The 18,361-nt window shown below is 44.5% G+C and overlaps 1 protein-coding gene across 6 annotated transcripts in view; it reads left to right on the top strand.

Annotated features, from left to right (window-relative positions):
- The window catches only part of LOC107380922 (transcription factor COE3), a 130,973-nt gene that overhangs the window by 91,736 nt on the left and 20,876 nt on the right, over nt 1-18,361 (top strand). For 4 of the 6 annotated variants that reach the window (XM_015952352.3, XM_015952366.3, XM_015952343.3 and 1 more), the window contains 5 exons: nt 237-318; nt 386-503; nt 4,802-4,935; nt 6,811-6,937; nt 16,778-16,866. In XM_015952352.3, the coding sequence (XP_015807838.1) occupies nt 237-318; nt 386-503; nt 4,802-4,935; nt 6,811-6,937; nt 16,778-16,866 (550 nt within the window). The remainder of the gene's footprint in view (nt 1-236; nt 319-385; nt 504-4,801; nt 4,936-6,810; nt 6,938-16,777; nt 16,867-18,361) is intronic. The other 2 variants (XM_015952364.3, XM_015952360.3) reach the window with 1 other exon arrangement.

Genomic DNA, 18,361 nt, shown 5'->3' with positions numbered 1-18,361 from the left:
AATGAAATATAATCTTGATTTTAATTTAAAGTGACTTTAAAATATTTATTTAACAAATATTTTTAATGTAATTTATTCTCAGAAGACCCATTTTTCATTTCTGGTGGAAGCACCTGAGTGAACCTTTATTCTGGTTTCCCTGAATCTGGTTTTCACTGATTCATGTTTACTCTGATCCTGGATCTGTGTTTGCACTAGATCTGAAAAGAAAAACCAGGCTTCTTTTTCTGTTTCAGATTCTTCTTGAAGTTTTTCCTCAAATGCAACCAGAACTGTTTGAAAAATGCAGGAAACCCTCGAGACATGCGACGGTTCCAGGTACGACCCATTGAACATTTGGTCTAGTCTGGTGAGCCTCGGTGACAGAGTCTTGTGTCCTCCTTAGGTGGTGGTGTCCACTACAGTCAACGTGGATGGTCACGTCCTGGCCGTGTCAGACAACATGTTCGTCCACAATAACTCCAAACATGGCCGCCGTGCTCGTCGCTTGGACCCGTCTGAAGGTAAAACGTCACTCGGAGGCTCTCAGGGTCCAGCTGGGAATTCTGAAACCTGATTTTACAACTCAGGATCCGGATTTGGGCTCCACGTAGAAACCTGGTCTCAGTTGTAGGTTCTGGAAGAGCCGGATCGCCTAGAGCTGCTTTTAATTTAAACACAGGGATGTCTCCAGAACCTTAAGGGTTCTAAAGGGCAGGTAGTTTCCTTACAGGTCCTGCTGCTGAGCTAAAGGTTTGGACCGGGTTTCTCTGTGTGGACCTCTGCTCCTGCTGGAGCTTCAGGAAGGAAACAATCGGCCTGTTCTTCCATCCTCTAAATAAAACACTTGACTAAAGTTCACAGGATGAAAGCCGACCTCAGAAGTATCATTTCCTCTGGAGCTGGAAACTTAAACTCCACTTCTGGACTTCTGGACTTGGCCTGGTCCCCAGACTCATAAAATGGTCCTTCTTCACAGTCCAACCTCACTGTGCCCCTCACGTCCTCTTTCATTGTCCCCCTTGCCAGCAGTGATGACATCAGTCTCACTTGATTTGGCCTACCATGGGTGCCATGAGGGAGGAGCTTGACAACAAATTAAAACAAAAAGCTTTTATCTCCATTCTCCTGTTTAAAGTGTTGGTTTAAAATGCCCTTCCTGGAGCCCCTCTGGCGGGTGGGGTTAGACTGCAAAGTACCAAAATCAGAAAACAAAACATTCTTATAAAGATCCTGAAACTAAACTTTCTTTGATTCTTTTTGAGCAACATCCAGCATGGCCAGGGGCCTCATTTAACAAGCTTGCTTACGTCCAAAACTGGGTCGGAAAACTGCGTAAGCAACTTTCCACGCAAACTTTGGAATTTATGAAAGAAAACTTAGTGGAAAACTGTGCACAACTTTAAGTTGACCAAGGACCTTGCTTACGCACATGTTGGACATGGAGAGCACCTGCAGTGCTGCTGCTGAGAAGGATAACATTATGAAATCCTGCAGCATTATCACTTGTACTGCTTCATACACACACACAGAACAAGACCTCCCACATGCACACACATGTGCGCGTACACACACATGCGCGCACACTCACACACACACACACACACACATACAGCCTGAAGCGCAGAATACGGAATGCAGATTGTCAGCAGGGGGACAGATTGAGACAGAATGTCATGCGTCTGTGACAGTGTGTGTCATGTCACTGTGACCCGATTGATCATGAGCCCTGGCTACTTGAACAGGGGAGATCTCTGTTTAGCTGGCTGGTTAGCACGTGTGACTTTCATTTGGGAGTCTGGGGATCGAATCCCGATTGGACCATCGTTTTTATGTCCGCCACAGATCTCTCTGAAGAACTCAGCATTGACGGCTTCAGCAACGATGTGCCACTCCGTGGATTTTCTCTTATTTGTTTTGCAAAAGCACTTCCTTTCATGTCTGCACCTCACCCACAAGTACCTCAATTTCTGCTTCTGTGAAATTGCGCCTCCTTGATCTGCCTTGATCTACGGTCGCCATGTCATTGGCGGAGCGCTGCAACAGCCGGCTTATGTATATGTATGAGATCCACAAGGCGCTTTGCATTGACTATTTATGGCAGTAAGTGGGAGTGGTGAGGGCGGGATGTGACTAAAATGCAGCTGAGAAACATTCTCGTTATTCTCCGATTTATGAAGCGGAGATTGCGTGCAGCTGTGTGTACTCCATGTTTGATAGATCACAAACCTACTTGGCGTAAGTACATATTTTTTGCTGAGCTTAAGTACGGTTTTAGTAAGGATTCTACGCAATGTTTGATAAATGAGACCCCAGGTGAGTGAAACGTATTCTAAATGTTCTACGTGTAAATTAGCGATTAAAGTTGTAAAGCCAGTGTTTATTTTTTCCTGATGTAATCACTTTTGTTTATTGAACTCACATTTAACCCCAGACGGCTGGAGCTTATCTCCTCTGTGCCTCATAAACAAACCTCATCAGTCACTGGAAACTTAAAACCTGATTATCAACTTGATAATGATTCTTTAGAAGCAAACTCCACCCCTCTGATACAAAATATGGAGTAAAACAAGCCCTCAAACTTCTATCACAACAATTTCAAGAAGTCAGCTAACTGGTTACATGGAAGAAAAATGTTTTTTATCAGCAAATATATAAAAATATGCCAAAATATTCTGAGGTGTCATTTGCTGTGCACCTGGAAGACCTGGAATATAAACACCTGGAAGACCTGGAACATCTACTGTAACATCTGGACCTTCCCATGTTAAACCATCTGATACTCTCCCAGCAGTAAAATCAGTAAACTTTTTTTCCGTCTTCGCTGAACTTTCAAACCCTTTTAGTTTTGTCCCTGTTAATCCACCCCTCTGGGATGTGCAGTTGAGCAAAACAAACTTTTAGAAGAAGATTTTTCACCGATCCGACTGTGGCCCGTTGTCCTCTGGGTTCCACCTGAGATTTGAAGAGCTCTGCAGTGTTTCAGGAGCTGAAGCTGCTGATGTCATTGTCTCGTTTGGTTCAACCTACTTGCAACCCCAGACGGGTGGTGTTTATGTTCCCTTGACCAGATAATGTGGTTGATCAAAGAAGACAGAGGATAAGCTCCTCTCCTGTGTGCAGTAGGATGGTGTCCCCCCCGTCTGGTGCATGCTGAGATCTAAATCAAACGCTGCGTGACACTAATCTGTCACTTCAGTTACCTGACGGCTCCTCACCTGTGAAAACACATTGAGACTTAAAAAAAACTTCATCAAACCAGCTCTAAAACATTCACGAGCATTCTGCTCAGAGGGTTGTGTGTATGGTGTCTTCTCGGAGCCAAATGGATCCGTTGTTTACCAACTGGTCCTGGATCTGAGGGAAACTTGGGCTCTTTCATCTGTTCCAGACTGGGATGTTTTCAGAGGCGATAAAAGGCCCAACATCTGCTACTGCCTTTGTCTCCTGCCCTCCATCTCCTGTCTCTGTGATAAAACTTTCCACCGCCTGCTCCTCGTCTTTGTGCTGCATTCATGTGATTAGAAATCCCCCTGCTGCACCCCAGCCCTGCTCAGGCCCGCTGGACCGTTTGTTTACTGCTGCAACAAAGGGAGAAAATTAATAAGATGACAACTGAGTCCTGGAAGCTGGAATCTGCCTGGAGCCTCTGCAGCAGTTTATGTCAGATGGTGAAGCCATAATCAGAGAAGTCCAGCAGAACCGCAGAGTCTGTGGAAGACCCTCAAACATCTACTCAGTGTTTTAACTTCTTACAGAACCGCCAGGTTTTTGTTCTGGTGCTTAGCTGAAGAATATGTTCACTCATTTGTTCATTTTACACAGACTTGTAGAGCTGTCACATAAAATCACCACTTCCTCTGGGTTCTTTCATCTATGCTTTCATTTAATAACTAAGTCTTTTGTAAAATAAACAAAGAAACCTAAGCTCTATTATGATATATTTATTCACACATTTTGACAGTTTTGGTTCTTTTGCATCAGCTAAATCAAGATAATTCCTTTTCTTTTGCAGAGTAGATATTTTTCCTGTTTGTCCTTTGGGCTCTGATCTTTTTCTTTCCTCCTGCTTTTGCATATTTATTGACACACCAGAGTATTTGTTCAGTTTCAGCTGCGAGGTGAATCCATCTTTCCTTAAACACAGTCCATTAACTTGTTGTAGAAACTCATGGCTCCATTAATAATGTGGCTGTTTGATCGAGCTTCTGAATGCAGCTTTATAGATCAGATCTCACAGTAAACAGGAGGAAAGTCGGAGCACTGACCGGAATGTTGGATCATCCTCCCAATAAAATGTCTCCGCTCCGGGAAAGGGCCGTAAAGTTGCAGAGAATCGTCCCGTTTCCTTGCAGCTCCGAGTCTGTCTGTCTGCCTCGGCTCCGACTGCTGACGCCGTTTATGTGACTCTGATTATTGATCTGGAAAAACCAATCAGTTAGCACGTGTTGGAGTCGGAGGAGTTGGCTGAGAGTCTCCGTGTTCCAGATGGATGCTGAAGCTGCAGGTTAAAGAGACAAGATGGAGGTCAGAGGCTAGGCGGCCCACTTCTTCTGCAGGACTGAATGTTTCCTCACAAAATGATCAAAATTTTCTCATAAAAAGGTGATTTATATCACAGTTTTATTTGGGTGCGTGCATGTCTGTGTTTGCCTTTTGTCAGCCTAATGTGTTTACATAAAGTTTAGTTGAAAGTTTTGGTCTCTTTTTGCAGCTAATTCTAATTAGCTGCAGTTAAATGATCAGAGACCAGAACCCGGAAGAGCCCGTTTGAATGTTCTGCAGTCACTCATGCTGCTGTTTTGTTGCTGTGTTTCCGAAGCAGCCACGCCCTGCATCAAAGCCATCAGTCCCAGTGAAGGCTGGACGACCGGCGGCGCCACAGTGATCCTGATCGGGGACAACTTCTTTGATGGGCTGCAGGTGGTCTTCGGGACCATGCTGGTGTGGAGCGAGGTCAGAGGAACCACTTTCTGCCTCTCGTTAACTTGTCTTCAGGGTTTTATCATTTCTCTTGGTGATGCCTAAACAAAAAGTTGTTTTCTTAAGGACTGAATTGTTTCTCATACAAAATGAGAGTGGACAGTAAGCTGGATGATGAGACAGAACCAGGTCAGGATCCAGATCAGGAACAAAACTGGCCTCATCTCTGAGTCTCTTTAGTTTCAGAAACCTTCTCTGTGTCTTGCTTGTTGTGGGTTTATTTCAGATTGTGTGCCTGTTTGTTGGATCTTGTGTTCATTTTGTGTTATTTTTTTTACTGTTTATTTGATGTTTTGTGTGTTTTTTGTGCTTCTTGTGTTTTAAAGTCATCCCTATGCTTTGTTGTTGTGTTTATTGTTTATGTTCCTTCCATACTTTTTTGTTTATTTTGTGTACATTGTATTCCTTGTCTGTTTTTGTAGTTATGATGTTCTTTTTAATTTTTGGAGCTTGATGTGTAGTTCTGTGCGTCTCGGTCCTGACTGGACCTTTGTCAGGCCTTCACGTGTCTCACCTGCAGTCATTTATCAGGCGAATCAAACAAGAGCTTCAAAAATTTAAAACATTCTTTTAGTGAGAACAGCTGCACATCTTCATCCTCCACACATCTTCACCAGCTTTCGTCTTACCAGGACACCTGCATTTGTAACTGTCGTGGCTCCTCGTCCCGATAAATATGCAGATGTGGCGTGTCGTGGAGCTGCAGGAGGAGCTGCGCATACGGCGCTGCATGAAATATTGAAGTCGATCCAGAGGAACAGAACACCTGGTGGGGAAGGAGCTGAGATCCACCTCGCATCATCACATCACACGCTGCTGATGGAGCTCCTCGCTTTGATCAGCAGCATCAGGCGGCGAGCACACAAACTCCAATGCCCAAAATCCCTCTGAACCTAGTGCATGCTGACCCAGATTGGAGGGAAGAAGGGCCTTCTGCTGCAGAGCATGAATACAGACTCTTCTTCTTGGGTGCCACTCCAGATGTTTCTCCTGCAAAGGAGTCCTGGACTCAGAAGATCAAACTGATCAGACGTGAAGAAGAGTTTCAGTTTAATTAAAGACAAAACCTCTGTTCCTAGCCTAGTTGGTTTATGTTCAAGCAGGATTCCTGATTTCAGGACCTACACTGACATAGGAGTAACTCCTGGAACAAAACATCTAAGTTTCCATTAAAAGGGCTTGTGTTAAAGGAATGCTTTTGTCTCTTAAAACTCTTTATTTCTCTTTTTAGTTCAACATGAGGTTAGCCTTGCAGACGAAGTACGTTTATTTGTTCGTTATATGCTTTAACAGTAAATACAAATAATGTATCTGTGATCCAGAACACACCCAGAGCTAAACACGTAGTTACATTAGAACCAGAATGGATTTTCGAGGAACACCGTTCTGTTCGTGAGATGTTCTATGCGATTAATCAGAACTCTTACGTTTATAAGAAAAGAACGTCAGCAACAGGGAGTTTTGTGTGTGTTTAAATAAAAAATCTCTTTCTGCTCTAGCTCACATTCTCACTTTTTATGTCACTTAGGTTCACTTCTTTGCTGATTTAAACTGTTAGATATTAACTTTTGGGGGCTTGTCCGGGATTTCCTGCTTTTCATTTGAGAAATAAAGCCAGTTTGCGTCAGATACATTTTAACAAAAAATCGTGAGCAACTGTTTGGTTTACCTGATTTAAAATAGTGTTTTTGGGATTAACAGAAGACTAAAACTTTTGTGTTCTGTGTGATGGATTAAATTGAGTTCACCAAACAAATCAAGAGCCAAATGTATTATTTTGAAATATCGGTTGTTCCTACCTTTATTCGATTCAAACTTTACCAGTTTGTTTTGTTTCCTGTGACACAGCTGATCACGCCTCACGCCATCCGAGTCCAGACCCCCCCTCGGCACATCCCCGGGGTTGTGGAGGTCACGCTGTCCTACAAGTCCAAACAGTTCTGCAAAGGAGCACCGGGACGCTTCGTCTACACCGGTAAATAAAGTTTTCACTCACACTGCTGAACCTGCTGCAGGTTTGTGGGAGTTTAAATAACCTTCTCATGCCTGAGCTTTAAAAACTCCCATCAGATGAGTTTCACTTCTGGCTTCCGCCCGTTTGTGATGTTGCTGTAAAACTCAGGATCACTCTTGTTTTCCACAAATCCCACTTCGAGTAAACATTTTCCCAGGAGTTTCCTCTCATTCTCATCTCGTCCTTCAGACTCATTGTCACTTTGTATCTTCTTCTCACATCAGTGCAGACGATTATTCTGTCAGAATATCCAGATGTCATTCAAAGTAGCAGAAAGGTCAGATGGAGGCTGTTTGGTGCGATAAGTAAATGTCATTGCGTTGTGAAAGAGGTGAGCGCCTTCAGGTTTTCTGTCCAACACCAGTTTATCACTGCCTCTTCCTCCCGGCCTCATCTTTATCACTGGCGCCTCCTCCTCCGTTGGCACCAAGGAGTCGGACCCTCACAATGGGTTCTCCGACTGCCTCCTTTTGCAATTCTAATCTGAGATTTCATTTTCAGATATGAGTGACAAGAGCTGAGAGCTTGCTTTAATGTGCAGGCGTATTGTGAATAGAGCTAATGTTGGAGGATGTTCTGCTCCTCAGGAACACGCTGGAGGTCCAAACCTCATGTTCACATCAGCTGCGAGGACCGGAAGTCCTGGGTTGCACACGGACACAAACACAGGAAGTTCACTTAAATGCCAGGTTGACAGCTCACACTTTTTTGGTCATCTAATGGAAATGTAGAGATTTGAGAGATTAAACTTGTTGGTTTTCACAATGTTCTGCTTTTATAAGCAAACATCCCCCAAGTTACAGCATCACAGTACATCCACTCTGAAGGAAACAACCAGTACCATTTTCATTCTGTTTCCTTATTTTTGAAATGCCAAGAAAAAGTCAGCTCATCATTTATAAAACATGTTTTTATGATTTTAAAACACTTTTTTGTCTCAAATCTGAACAAACAAAAAAAATCTGCAGACTGAGTGCAGAAACATCTGACTTCAGTTTGATTGATGAGGAACAGTAAGACTGAGTTTCCCTGAAGGCATCGCAAGCCTGAAACCTACACGTTCCTCCAGTTTTCCTCCCCTGCATGGTGTCATGTGATTTACGGAGCAGGCTCAGTGTGTCAGCAGCCAGGTGCTTTATGAATATCAGACCGATCACCAAAAACATCATAAATCAGTTTGAATCTCTCAGCTAAGAGTGAGAGTCTATGGAAGCTCCAAAATGTTTCACTGACTTCAGACTGAGGCTGCTGGTTCCAGTCCCATTCACACAGTCCTAAACTAGCCAGAATCCTTCTAGCATGAAAAACTTTCAGGATATTTTGTTAGATGTTTGAATATTGTTGATTGTTTCTATGGTAACATACTTTTGGTTTGTTTCAGTTACTGAACGGAAGGAGACACGGTCATATTATCAGATCACAGGTCCAATTTTTTTCTCTTGATAAATTCAAATGAGATGTAAGGTTTGAACCATCGACATATAAATATTGGACAATGGGTTTCCATAGACTCCAATAACACATTTTTGAAGATAAATGGGAGGTGGCCACCACCGCCATTTTGACCGTGTCACAGGTTCCGTCAAGCCCAGACAATTCCGCAAAAGGGAAGAGAGGTGGAGCTGAGGGTGGGGCTGTAAGGCTGGGATCAACTGACGACACCCGGTCAAACTAGCTACAAGCTAACCTGAAGCTAACCCAAAGCTAAGGCGGAGGTGGGAGCTACGCTAACAGAGGTAGCAACCTAGCTACAACCGGAGTTAACTGTGCACAACACCAGAGCTTCTGAGTCAGAGGTACGCCGGGCTGACCGCTGGGTAAAACCGGGTGGAAAACATCGGTCTCTCGAGAGCTCCACAAGCCAATAGTCGGAACCCAGTTCCACCAACATGTTATATTTCAACCCATTTTCTAAAGTGCAGCATTATGTTAAATGCACTGGATTTTACCCTATTACATTTAAATTTCATGGTTAAACAGTACATGTTAAAATCTAAGCTCAGCTCGGCAGTGACCTAAAATACATAAATATAATTTTACTTACCAAAAAAAATGAAGTGGAGACTCCTTAGACGCTCTATTAGTGCAATTAATACCACAGCAAGTCATTTTGTCCAACAATTGCACAAAAATATCCAAAACAGAATACACAAACACAGAGACTCAAAATCCCGGAGCAGTTTCCAGGCCAGACCGAGGCTCTACTGAGGCCTTTCCACGGAGCTAGCTCTGTGGTCACGTGGGTCTGATGCTCATTAATTATACAGAATTTTAGGCTTTTAATACACTTAAACAGAAGAGTGAGAAAAAAATTCACCTCCCTCAGAGTTGTCATGAGTGTAAACTAGATAATTTAAACAAAAAACATGTTCTGGTACCAGGCTGTAAACATGTTCATTTCTGCTGTGAAATTGGTATTTTTAACATGGGAGTCAATGAGGATTTGCTCACTTCTGACACCAGCCCCCAGCGGATGAGGGTGGAACTGCAATTTATTTCATTTCCGGGTTTGCCTCAGTTTTAGAGCCACATTGTGGGGGCTTGGTTTGAACTCATCAGACTGTAATTGTTCTTCAGCAAATCCCAGATTGCCTCCTATCAGTCAAGTGATCCTGCTTCAGCTCCAGGAGGTTCTTCTTCAGGTTGCTGATCAGAAGGAGGACGAGTTTCCTTTTCTGGGAAATCTAAACGTGTTTATTGGTTTTTCAGGAGGATGTAAAAGCTTCCTGAAGGCTGGATGTTTTTGATCTGGTGTCTGTTTGAGACGACCACCTTCCAGCCAATCAAAGTCCAGGATTCCATCCTGACAGAGCCAACAGGCTCCTCCATCCTCCTGCTGCCTGTTAGGTGCAACTGAAGGTGAAGTCATGTGCAGTGAGATCTGAGTGTTTCCCACATTCCCAATGCTCTTCCTCCCCATGGCTTAAAGCAGCTCGAGGATTTGATCTCTCATTTCCACTTTGAGAAACAGGCCGAAGGCGAGAAATGCTCTGTAGAATGTCAAGGAGGAGAGAGAGATAGAGAGAGCAGAAACTGTGCTGCAGCTAGATCCATACTGTTGCTCTAGAAGGAGGAAACAATCTGTCCTGTTGCTTTGAGAGGAGGACCAGATCCATTTTGCTCTGAAAGGAGGAACGGATCCATCCTGATGCTCTCTGATCATCTTCTATATTTAACTTCCACCTTTCCAGGCCCAGAACCAAGTGGTGCCTCCTGCAGCTCACCTTTATTTATCAACAGTTTATCGACAGACGTGCTGTTGCCTGGTAACAGCTGGAGGTTCAAATTAAAAACAGGTCGATAACTAAATGAAAAATAACCGCGACACAAAACAATTTAAACAGCTCAATAAATTAAAATGTTTCTACCTGAAGAAGCTGATTTGGTCTGTTTTCTACAGTTCAGTGGTACCAGACTGTGGTACCACCTGGTACTGTGTAGGCCCAGGTGGTACCTGGTGGTACCCATGTCTTATTGTTGCTTCAGGGCCCAGGGCTTCTCCTGTCCCATGACTGTGGATCTTGAATGGGTCGAGCGGCACTGCTGGGTTGACACCAGCCGCCTCAGAGTTTGTGGATCAATGTGGCCTGAGGGCGAGGACTAGTGAGGAGACGGAGGTGGAGAAGGAGGAGGGATCGATGGGTGCTGAGTTATTGCGGCACTTGGCCACTGATTTCAGGGAGCTGTGTTTTCCCAGGAAAGTCAATACCTCCAGGCTCCCTCATTAATTTAACCCTCTTCATCTCTACTGCTCCTCCTCACTCCTCCTGCAGCTGCACCTGATCTCAGGAGAGGAGGAAGAAAGATGATTTAGTCAGGCTGAGATGACAGGAAGAGGTGGAAGTTTGGCTGCAACTTTGACTGACCCTAGATCAGCTTCTGATCAGGTTGAGTAAAGGTTTTGATGATTCTGGTTTTATGGGTTGAAGCCATGACCTCTCCAGCCAGCAGCAGGAACCCATCCTGCAGGTTCTGGGTCTGTCTTCTGTTGTCTGGGTGTCTTGTTCTGGACTGGGTGGTTAGACCCTCTGGAGTTCAGTCCATTCAGGGTTTGCTGTGATCTAACAGTCAAGCTGGTTTATATACATTAATCATCTATGTGGAAACTTCAAAGGTCAGGGGTCAAATGATGAAGATGGTCTGGACCTGCAGGAGCAGAGTTACATCACTGAAATCATCCAATCAGAGAGTCCGTTTGAGGTCATGTGACCAGTTACCTGAACCATTGGATTGTTTGTAAACATGGTTAAACTTCCAGCTGCACTATTGCAGTTTTCTGTGGGAGGCTTTGCTGCTGTCTCCTCCCCTCTTCCCCCTCTCCTCCCCTCTCCTCCCCTCCACAAATCTGAAGCATCACCCGCTAATTGACTTCTGAATTTTTATTGTTTAATTACTGTCAGAGTAACACATGGAGGTAATTATGTGTAACGGGCAGCAGTTCGGCTCCAGCAGCCGGCAGAAACAAAAGGCAGCTCGTCGTCTTTTATGGCTCCACTCGAGGTGACGTTCAGAGAAAAATGACTAAAACACTCCACTTCCGTTCCAGAATAAATAACTCTGCTACATGGAAATAAAATCAGGCGGACACATTCTAGCGTCAAACACCTAAATCCCAGAGTCTCTGTTGTTTCTGGCCTTAGGAAACGGTTTGATAATCTTTTGTTGTATCATTTTTTTTCAAAGGGAAATTTTGACAGAATAAAAAATTTTTAGTGTGAGATGTGCAGAACAATTTGAGTTAATCCCTCTTGTTGGACTTGGAGAGTGGAATCACTTTTTCCTCCACTTGTTTATCTTGTTGAAGCTTACATCTGTCTGATGCAGCAGCTGTGTGGAGGAAACATGATTTAAAGCCCCCAAAGCTGCAGGTTCTGGTTCCATTTGCTTTAGGAATAGATTTTAATCTTTTCCTGGGAGATTATTTTCTGACGGTGGAACCACCTCTAGTTTCACCTGTAGAGTGATGGAATGTCTGCTGAAGCATGTCTCTAAAACTCTGCTTTGATCTGATGTTTTTAATAGTCGTCTCCATCAGGGGACCCAACACGTTTCAGATATGAAAGAGAAATGCTCCACTTACAGAACCCGGACTTCTGGGACCAATGGCAAGTCATTTTTACCACATCTCCACCGCTCCAGAAAATAATAACTTCTCAGGTGGGGGGGCCTATTTCTTTGAGGCACAGGGAGTAATTATTGTCTGATTAACATGCTGGATCTAGGCAGGAGAAACCTCCAATCAGCAGCTCCTCTGGGAGGAAGCAGAAGAACTATAGGCGTTCAGAGAGGAGGTGGGGATACCTGGCAGGTGTAACGAGGAACACTTCAGATGCTTTGTTCCCTCCAACATCTGAGGATCATCTTTGAACTTTGGCCTCTCACTCCCTTCAGATTTTAAACCCATCACCAGAACCTGAGTGTGTTATTTCCTCCGTCAGTCACAGATAATCAGCTGTGGCTTCAGGCGCAGCTTCCCTCCGAACTGTTGCTGGGTGGCGACTGATGAATTGAACGTTGACAGAACAAAGCGGCGGGTCAGCAAGACCCGATTCCTTTGATGTCCTCATCCCTGCTGCTGCCTGGTGGCCACTCAACAAGCAGCAAAACAAATCAGCATGTTGCATGTACATCAGCCCCCCCCCCCACCCCCGGTTGTTGACAAAACAGAGCGCTGCGCTGCACTGACCTCCATCAATCACCGGTCCTGGAGAGACACGGCGTCTGGGGAGGTGGCCACTGCATGTGGAATTTGTCGTCTATTTGAAATGATCAGGGTGATGCAGGAAGAAGCCACGTAGGGTTTATCTGCTCATCGGGATCGTATGAGCAGGCCATCGGCACTAAAGCTGTGAGGTAAAGGTAGGCAGCTCCCCCGTCCTCTCCTGAGTGCATATTCCATCTCTGGCTGGTAAATTTGTTTAACCCAGCAGTGTAGAAAACACTCAGAGGAAAGCGAATGAAACAGACCATGGTAAATAAGCTGCTGGGAGGGGTGGGGTGCATAAAGATCTTCTAAAGCACAGAGCCTTGGTGAATCATGGGAACTGAGGCAGGCGTAGTAACCAGCCTGTCGAGGTAACCTGGATCTGCTCTGCCCTGATCTGAGATCAGCCAACTGGTCCCGGAGAGAAGGAGGAGGATGGTGCTCAGCTGACCTCTGACCCTGCGGGTTCACAGCCATGCTCAACGTTCAGATGAGTTTTGGCGAAACCTCAACTGACAAAATAGGCGACAGTGGGGAAGGAGTTAAGTACCCGATCATTAACCAGTGGGTTGCAGGTTTACACCCCACTGAGTCTGCCACGGTCATTGGGTAAGACACTTCAGTCTTCTTGCCTGCTGGTAGTGGTCTGAGGGTTCGGTGGTGCCTGTGCACAGCAGCCTCGCCTCTGTCAGTGCGACCCGGGGCATCGTCACCTGTGTGTGTGTGTGTGTGTGTGTGTGTGTGTGTGTGTGTGTGTGTGTGCGTGTGCGTGTGCGTGTGTGTGTGTGGGTGTGGGTGTGGGTGGATCAATGGTTGTCTTGTAAAGGGCCTTAGGAGGTTTTAGAGCCCTATATAAATACAAGCTATTTACTAGAATAAAGAAAAACAATCATTTCCATTTTGTCCCATTTCAGAAGTGTTTAATGTTTGTTTTGTGAGTTTGAGGAATTTCATTAGTTTTAGTTTTAGCTTGTCTCTGTTTGAGTTTGGTGAGTTATTTTGTATTTTAGCATTTAGGATGTTTTTGTTATCGGGTAGATTACGTCCAACTTTGTTTGAAATTTATAGTTCTGTTGTTTTTATCAGTTGTTTTATGTCGTTGAGTAATTTTAAAGCCTTTTTAGAAGTTTCCTTTGGGCTTCTAAATGTTTTATTACATTATTATTACTATATTACATTTATTACTCTGAAGGTTTTTAGTAGCTTTGTGTTTTTCTGTATGTGGAAATGTTCTCATCTTTTTGTCAGATGTTTGAAGTTGGTTCATAATCTGGTCTCTACCAGGAGACATCTGGGACCTCCTTCTACCAGGAGCTGTTTGAACCTGCATTTGGACGTTCTTCTCGCCTTCTCCTCTGTCTCACTGAGCACTCTGGTCAGAAAGGACACCAACCAGATATTTGACCCTTTTTGATAAAAACTTGATTAAATATCTGAAGGACCTTCCTTCTTCTCCTCCTTCTTATCACCTCCTGAGAAGCTTCAGACAGCAAGAGAGTGATAAAGTGCTGCCTCTCCTCACTCAGAAAGAGAAGGAGGAGACAGAAATCAATATGAATTAGGACATAGAAAGTGGCGCTGATGTCTGGAATGGTAGCATGGGGTGGGCGGCAGTGGAGATCAAGGTTCACCCCACCAGCCGCTGTTCTCCAATTATCTGGCTCTGAGCAGGGAAGCAGCAGATATCGATTGGCTGGGAGGAGCATGGGCCCTGCAGGCAGCCAATCGGGGTCTGAGGTCAAAGGGCAGTGAGATTTTAATAAGAGGAAGTAATGAAACCAGCTTCATCACTAACCGATGCATTATTTTCACTACAGGGCAGTTTGCTCCTCCTCTTGAGAGGAGGCGTTCTCTCAGTCTGCATCTTCATTTAATGTAAAACAAAGATGGCCACTCTCAAGTGATGACATTTAGAGGAATAAAATGATAATAATTTAATTTGTTTGATACAAGATGTCAATGAGTTAATTCTGATTTCCTTTGACCTGCTTATTTTCTGTAATTTGATCTGTTGGACAGATTTTATGAGGGGATTACACCTGGCAGGTGAAGTACCCGAGGAACCAGAATGGACCAAATGTCTCTATTGGTCTGTCTCTCCCGTTGATTTGAAAACATGGAAGAAAGCAGGAAGGTGGATTCTTCGGTCCAGGACTTATAGAAACAGCAGGTTCAGTGAAGGCATCACGATGTAAACGGTGGTGGAGGCTATGATGGGGAAGAAGCATCTCTGTCGGGTGTGAGACACAACAGAACCCTGTGGTTCTGATCAGATCTTTTGAGTGAGACGTTTAGTCACATTAACAGGCTTGTGTTGGAGTCGCTGCAGACTCCGAGGTTTTTCATGTTCTGATCCGGTGTCTCTGATCTGGGTTCTGCTGTTAATCAGGGAGGCTGGATGGATGTGATAACTTGGACCTTTTGGAGGTGCGCATATCTCCTCAGGAGTGCAGTAAGCTGCAGCAAATGTGATCAGACCCTTCCCTCTCATATTCCTTGCAGTCTAAATGGGATTTTGATTCTATTGCAGTGGCTTCCATGGAGCCTTTCACTTGTTTTATAAGTTGGGGTGTTTGTACAGGCTTCTGGAGCTGATCAGGTTTGGGAATTGCAGCTGATTGCTGCTCCGGTTGTCCTGCTGCATTATCTCTTTACATCCTCCAAAAAGCCTCTCTGGGAACCTGGGATGAATCCCTGTTCCATTGGCAGCATATGGAGGTAATAGATTCTTCTGAGAGGGGCAGGAAGACGAGAACACGGCGAGACCGTGTCCCTCAGCGCTCTGTCACCCTTCAGGAATCATCCCCGCCCCAGTCAAAGCCTGAAAGCCCCTTTTCTCCTCCGCCGCCGCGTGAAACGGCTCCAACAAATTTGATTTAGCAGCTCGCCGTGGCCCATTCCTGCGAAAGAAAACAAATATTGTTATAATGGTAATAACATCTATTTGGAGCGCTGGTGACAAACGGCGGCGGGGCCTTTGAAGGAGACCCCTCTGTGCTGCCTGATTCTTATTCATGAAAGCTGCGCTTATGCATATTAGCACAAACTAGCTATTCTACTCAGCGGCGTTTGGAGTGTCAATCATCCTTACAGGATACAAGAGCCAACGGTGACAAAAGCCGAGTGGGCAAGATCGGCTGACAAATTGTCCCCAAAGTCAAATTTGACAGCCTTTTATGATTAATGGGCTTGATTATGGAGAAGTATCTCCCTGAACTCATTTCCGGGTGTTTCTCCAGCTCTGAGGTGGAGGAGGAGGAGGAAGGCTGATTGTTTGGAGAGGTGAATAAATGGAGGAGAAAGAAAGGAAAGAAAGGTTGTGTGGATGGAGGTTGGATTGAATTAGCGTTGGAGCGAGGAGCGAGAAGTGGCTCACTTAATAAACAGCTTCTCCGTTAGCGCGTGGCTAATAGCAGGCTACAGAGTGAAGATCACTCAGAGGTCTCAGGTGGTTCTGGAAGGTTCTCCTCACCACCCTCTGGAACACACACCAGAACTTCATGAATCCGCCGACTGAAGCCAGAGCAACCAGCTGGCCCACTTTTATTTTACAGAATAAGTTATTTATAAAAAGGTTTCATCACAAAACATTTGTGTGGTTAATTAAATAATCTTCTGTATTCAGAACCTTTCAGAGCTTTGTCTCTGATCTAGGGAATCCATGGAGTCACTCACTTTAAAGACTAAAACAAGGTGTAGAAGATCTTAGAAAGCACCCTGAAGGACGTGTGTGTGGAAAACCTTTGGTAAAGACAAACTCATAAAAACACACAACAGAAAAGACAGAAACTACTCAAATATTTACAAGTCATTATTCTAAGGTCTGAGAATCTCAATTTGGCAAAACATTTAGACAAAAATAATACTTAGACTTTTAAACAAAAACGTACTAGTTAACGTTAAAATTAAGAATAATATCATTATTTTACATCTGTTTGATGGCTAAGTTTCCTTGTGTTTTGGGGCTTATTCATTGTTATTTTGCTAATTTATTTATTACTTTTAATTCTTTGTTTAACAGTTTGATCTGAAATGACATTGCTGTGTGTTTTTGTGTGTTTACATGTCTTTGTGTATTTCCTCTCTTTCACCTGCAGCCTTGAACGAGCCGACCATCGACTACGGCTTCCAGAGGTTACAGAAGGTCATCCCTCGTCACCCTGGAGACCCCGAGAGGTTACCAAAGGTCAGTGGAGTAGAATCATTAAGAGAGCAGCAAAGGTCAGAGGTCATATTTCAGGTGTGGGCGTGTACTTTGTTAAGCGCGGCAGGTTCAGCACACCTGTCAGTCAGAGCTGCTCACTGGCTGGTTTTAATCTGGTTTCAGACACATAAGGACTCTTTCAGAGAACAGCGTTTTTGTCCCTCTGAGGACATGGTAGACCACCACAGATCTAGACATGCAGTGCCTAATTGCACCTGCTCATTGTGTTTTATACTTGCTTTGACCACAGTGCTCACAAGCTTGAAACAGGAAACAGCTGTTTCTGAGGATAGGTCTCCCTGTGGCTCCTCCTCCTGTGAGTGGGAGGGCGGAGTCAGGATGGTGATCAGGAATGTTTTATCCAGTTTTAAAACACATATCTATGTCCTACATTTGTTGCTGTTTGTGGTTTTCCTGAACTTGTTCTGTGATTCTTCTCTAAGAAACATCACAGAGCTACTGTACGCTTTTTTTTTCATCTCTGTAAAAGTTTTTCTTCCTGTCGATCAGTTGATTAAGGAGCCATGAGAACATCTTTAGCTGAGCTCTAAACAGGCTTTTTCTGCCTTGTTTAAAGGGTGAATCCTGGTGTAAAGGTCAGCATGCAGGTCACAATTCAGAACCATGGGAAACCCAGAGAGATGCAACCGGTTTCTCCCGGACTGATATTTGTATTCACCCGTAGCCTTGGCATACAGCTGTGCAGCCGTCAGGTGTCCTGTTAGCATGAAGAGATTATTGTGGCTGCAGCCTCCGACGAGCAGCTAACTGAGGCAGATTCTGGGAGGCAGCGAGCAGCGGTGCTGGCGCCGAGCTCAGATGGGCCTTGACACTCCAAAGCAGCTGCCAAATTGAAACCATTTATCAAAATCTGACATCGGAGATCCAGTCACCAAAAAAGCAGTTTGTTTGTAAATTGATACTAATAGTGAGCACACAGTGTCTGGCCTGTTTGATGGTCTGATTTACAGCCAGAGTGGAACATCAAGCATCCTCCTCCCGCCTGCCTCTCACATATTCATTTATTCAACACAAAACTCAATAAGGCTGCAGCGGTTCCCTCCCAGACGTTCTGATCGGAGCAGAACCGCGGCGGGAGGAGAAGCTCTGCTTTGAGAGCTGACAGAGTGGCGTGTTGGGCAGCGACGGGTTAACTCCTGCTGTCACTTCCCCTTTGTTTTCACCTGCAGCTGCCACTCTGCCGAAGAGAGAGACGAGGACAGGCAGCGCGACACGGAACAGATTGATTTGTTGTTTGAGTCAGGTGAAGAATTCTAGCAGCAGTGAGAGGAGGAAAAGTGCTGATCTAAAGAAATAAACATTACATCTGATGGATTAGCATTAGCTTAGCATAAAGAGCAGCTTAAAGGGAAACCTGTTACCAATGTTAAATCAAGACATGGATGGATATCTACCTTAATGTTGACTCTAAACATAGAAACATACATAACAGATTATTCAGTTTGTACAAACCGAT

The sequence above is a fragment of the Nothobranchius furzeri genome, chromosome 1 (genome assembly GCF_043380555.1).
Source record: "Nothobranchius furzeri strain GRZ-AD chromosome 1, NfurGRZ-RIMD1, whole genome shotgun sequence".
NCBI lineage: Eukaryota > Metazoa > Chordata > Actinopteri > Cyprinodontiformes > Nothobranchiidae > Nothobranchius > Nothobranchius furzeri.
The sequence above is the reverse complement of the archived record's forward strand: the minus strand, read 5'-3'. Positions and strand labels throughout refer to the sequence as shown.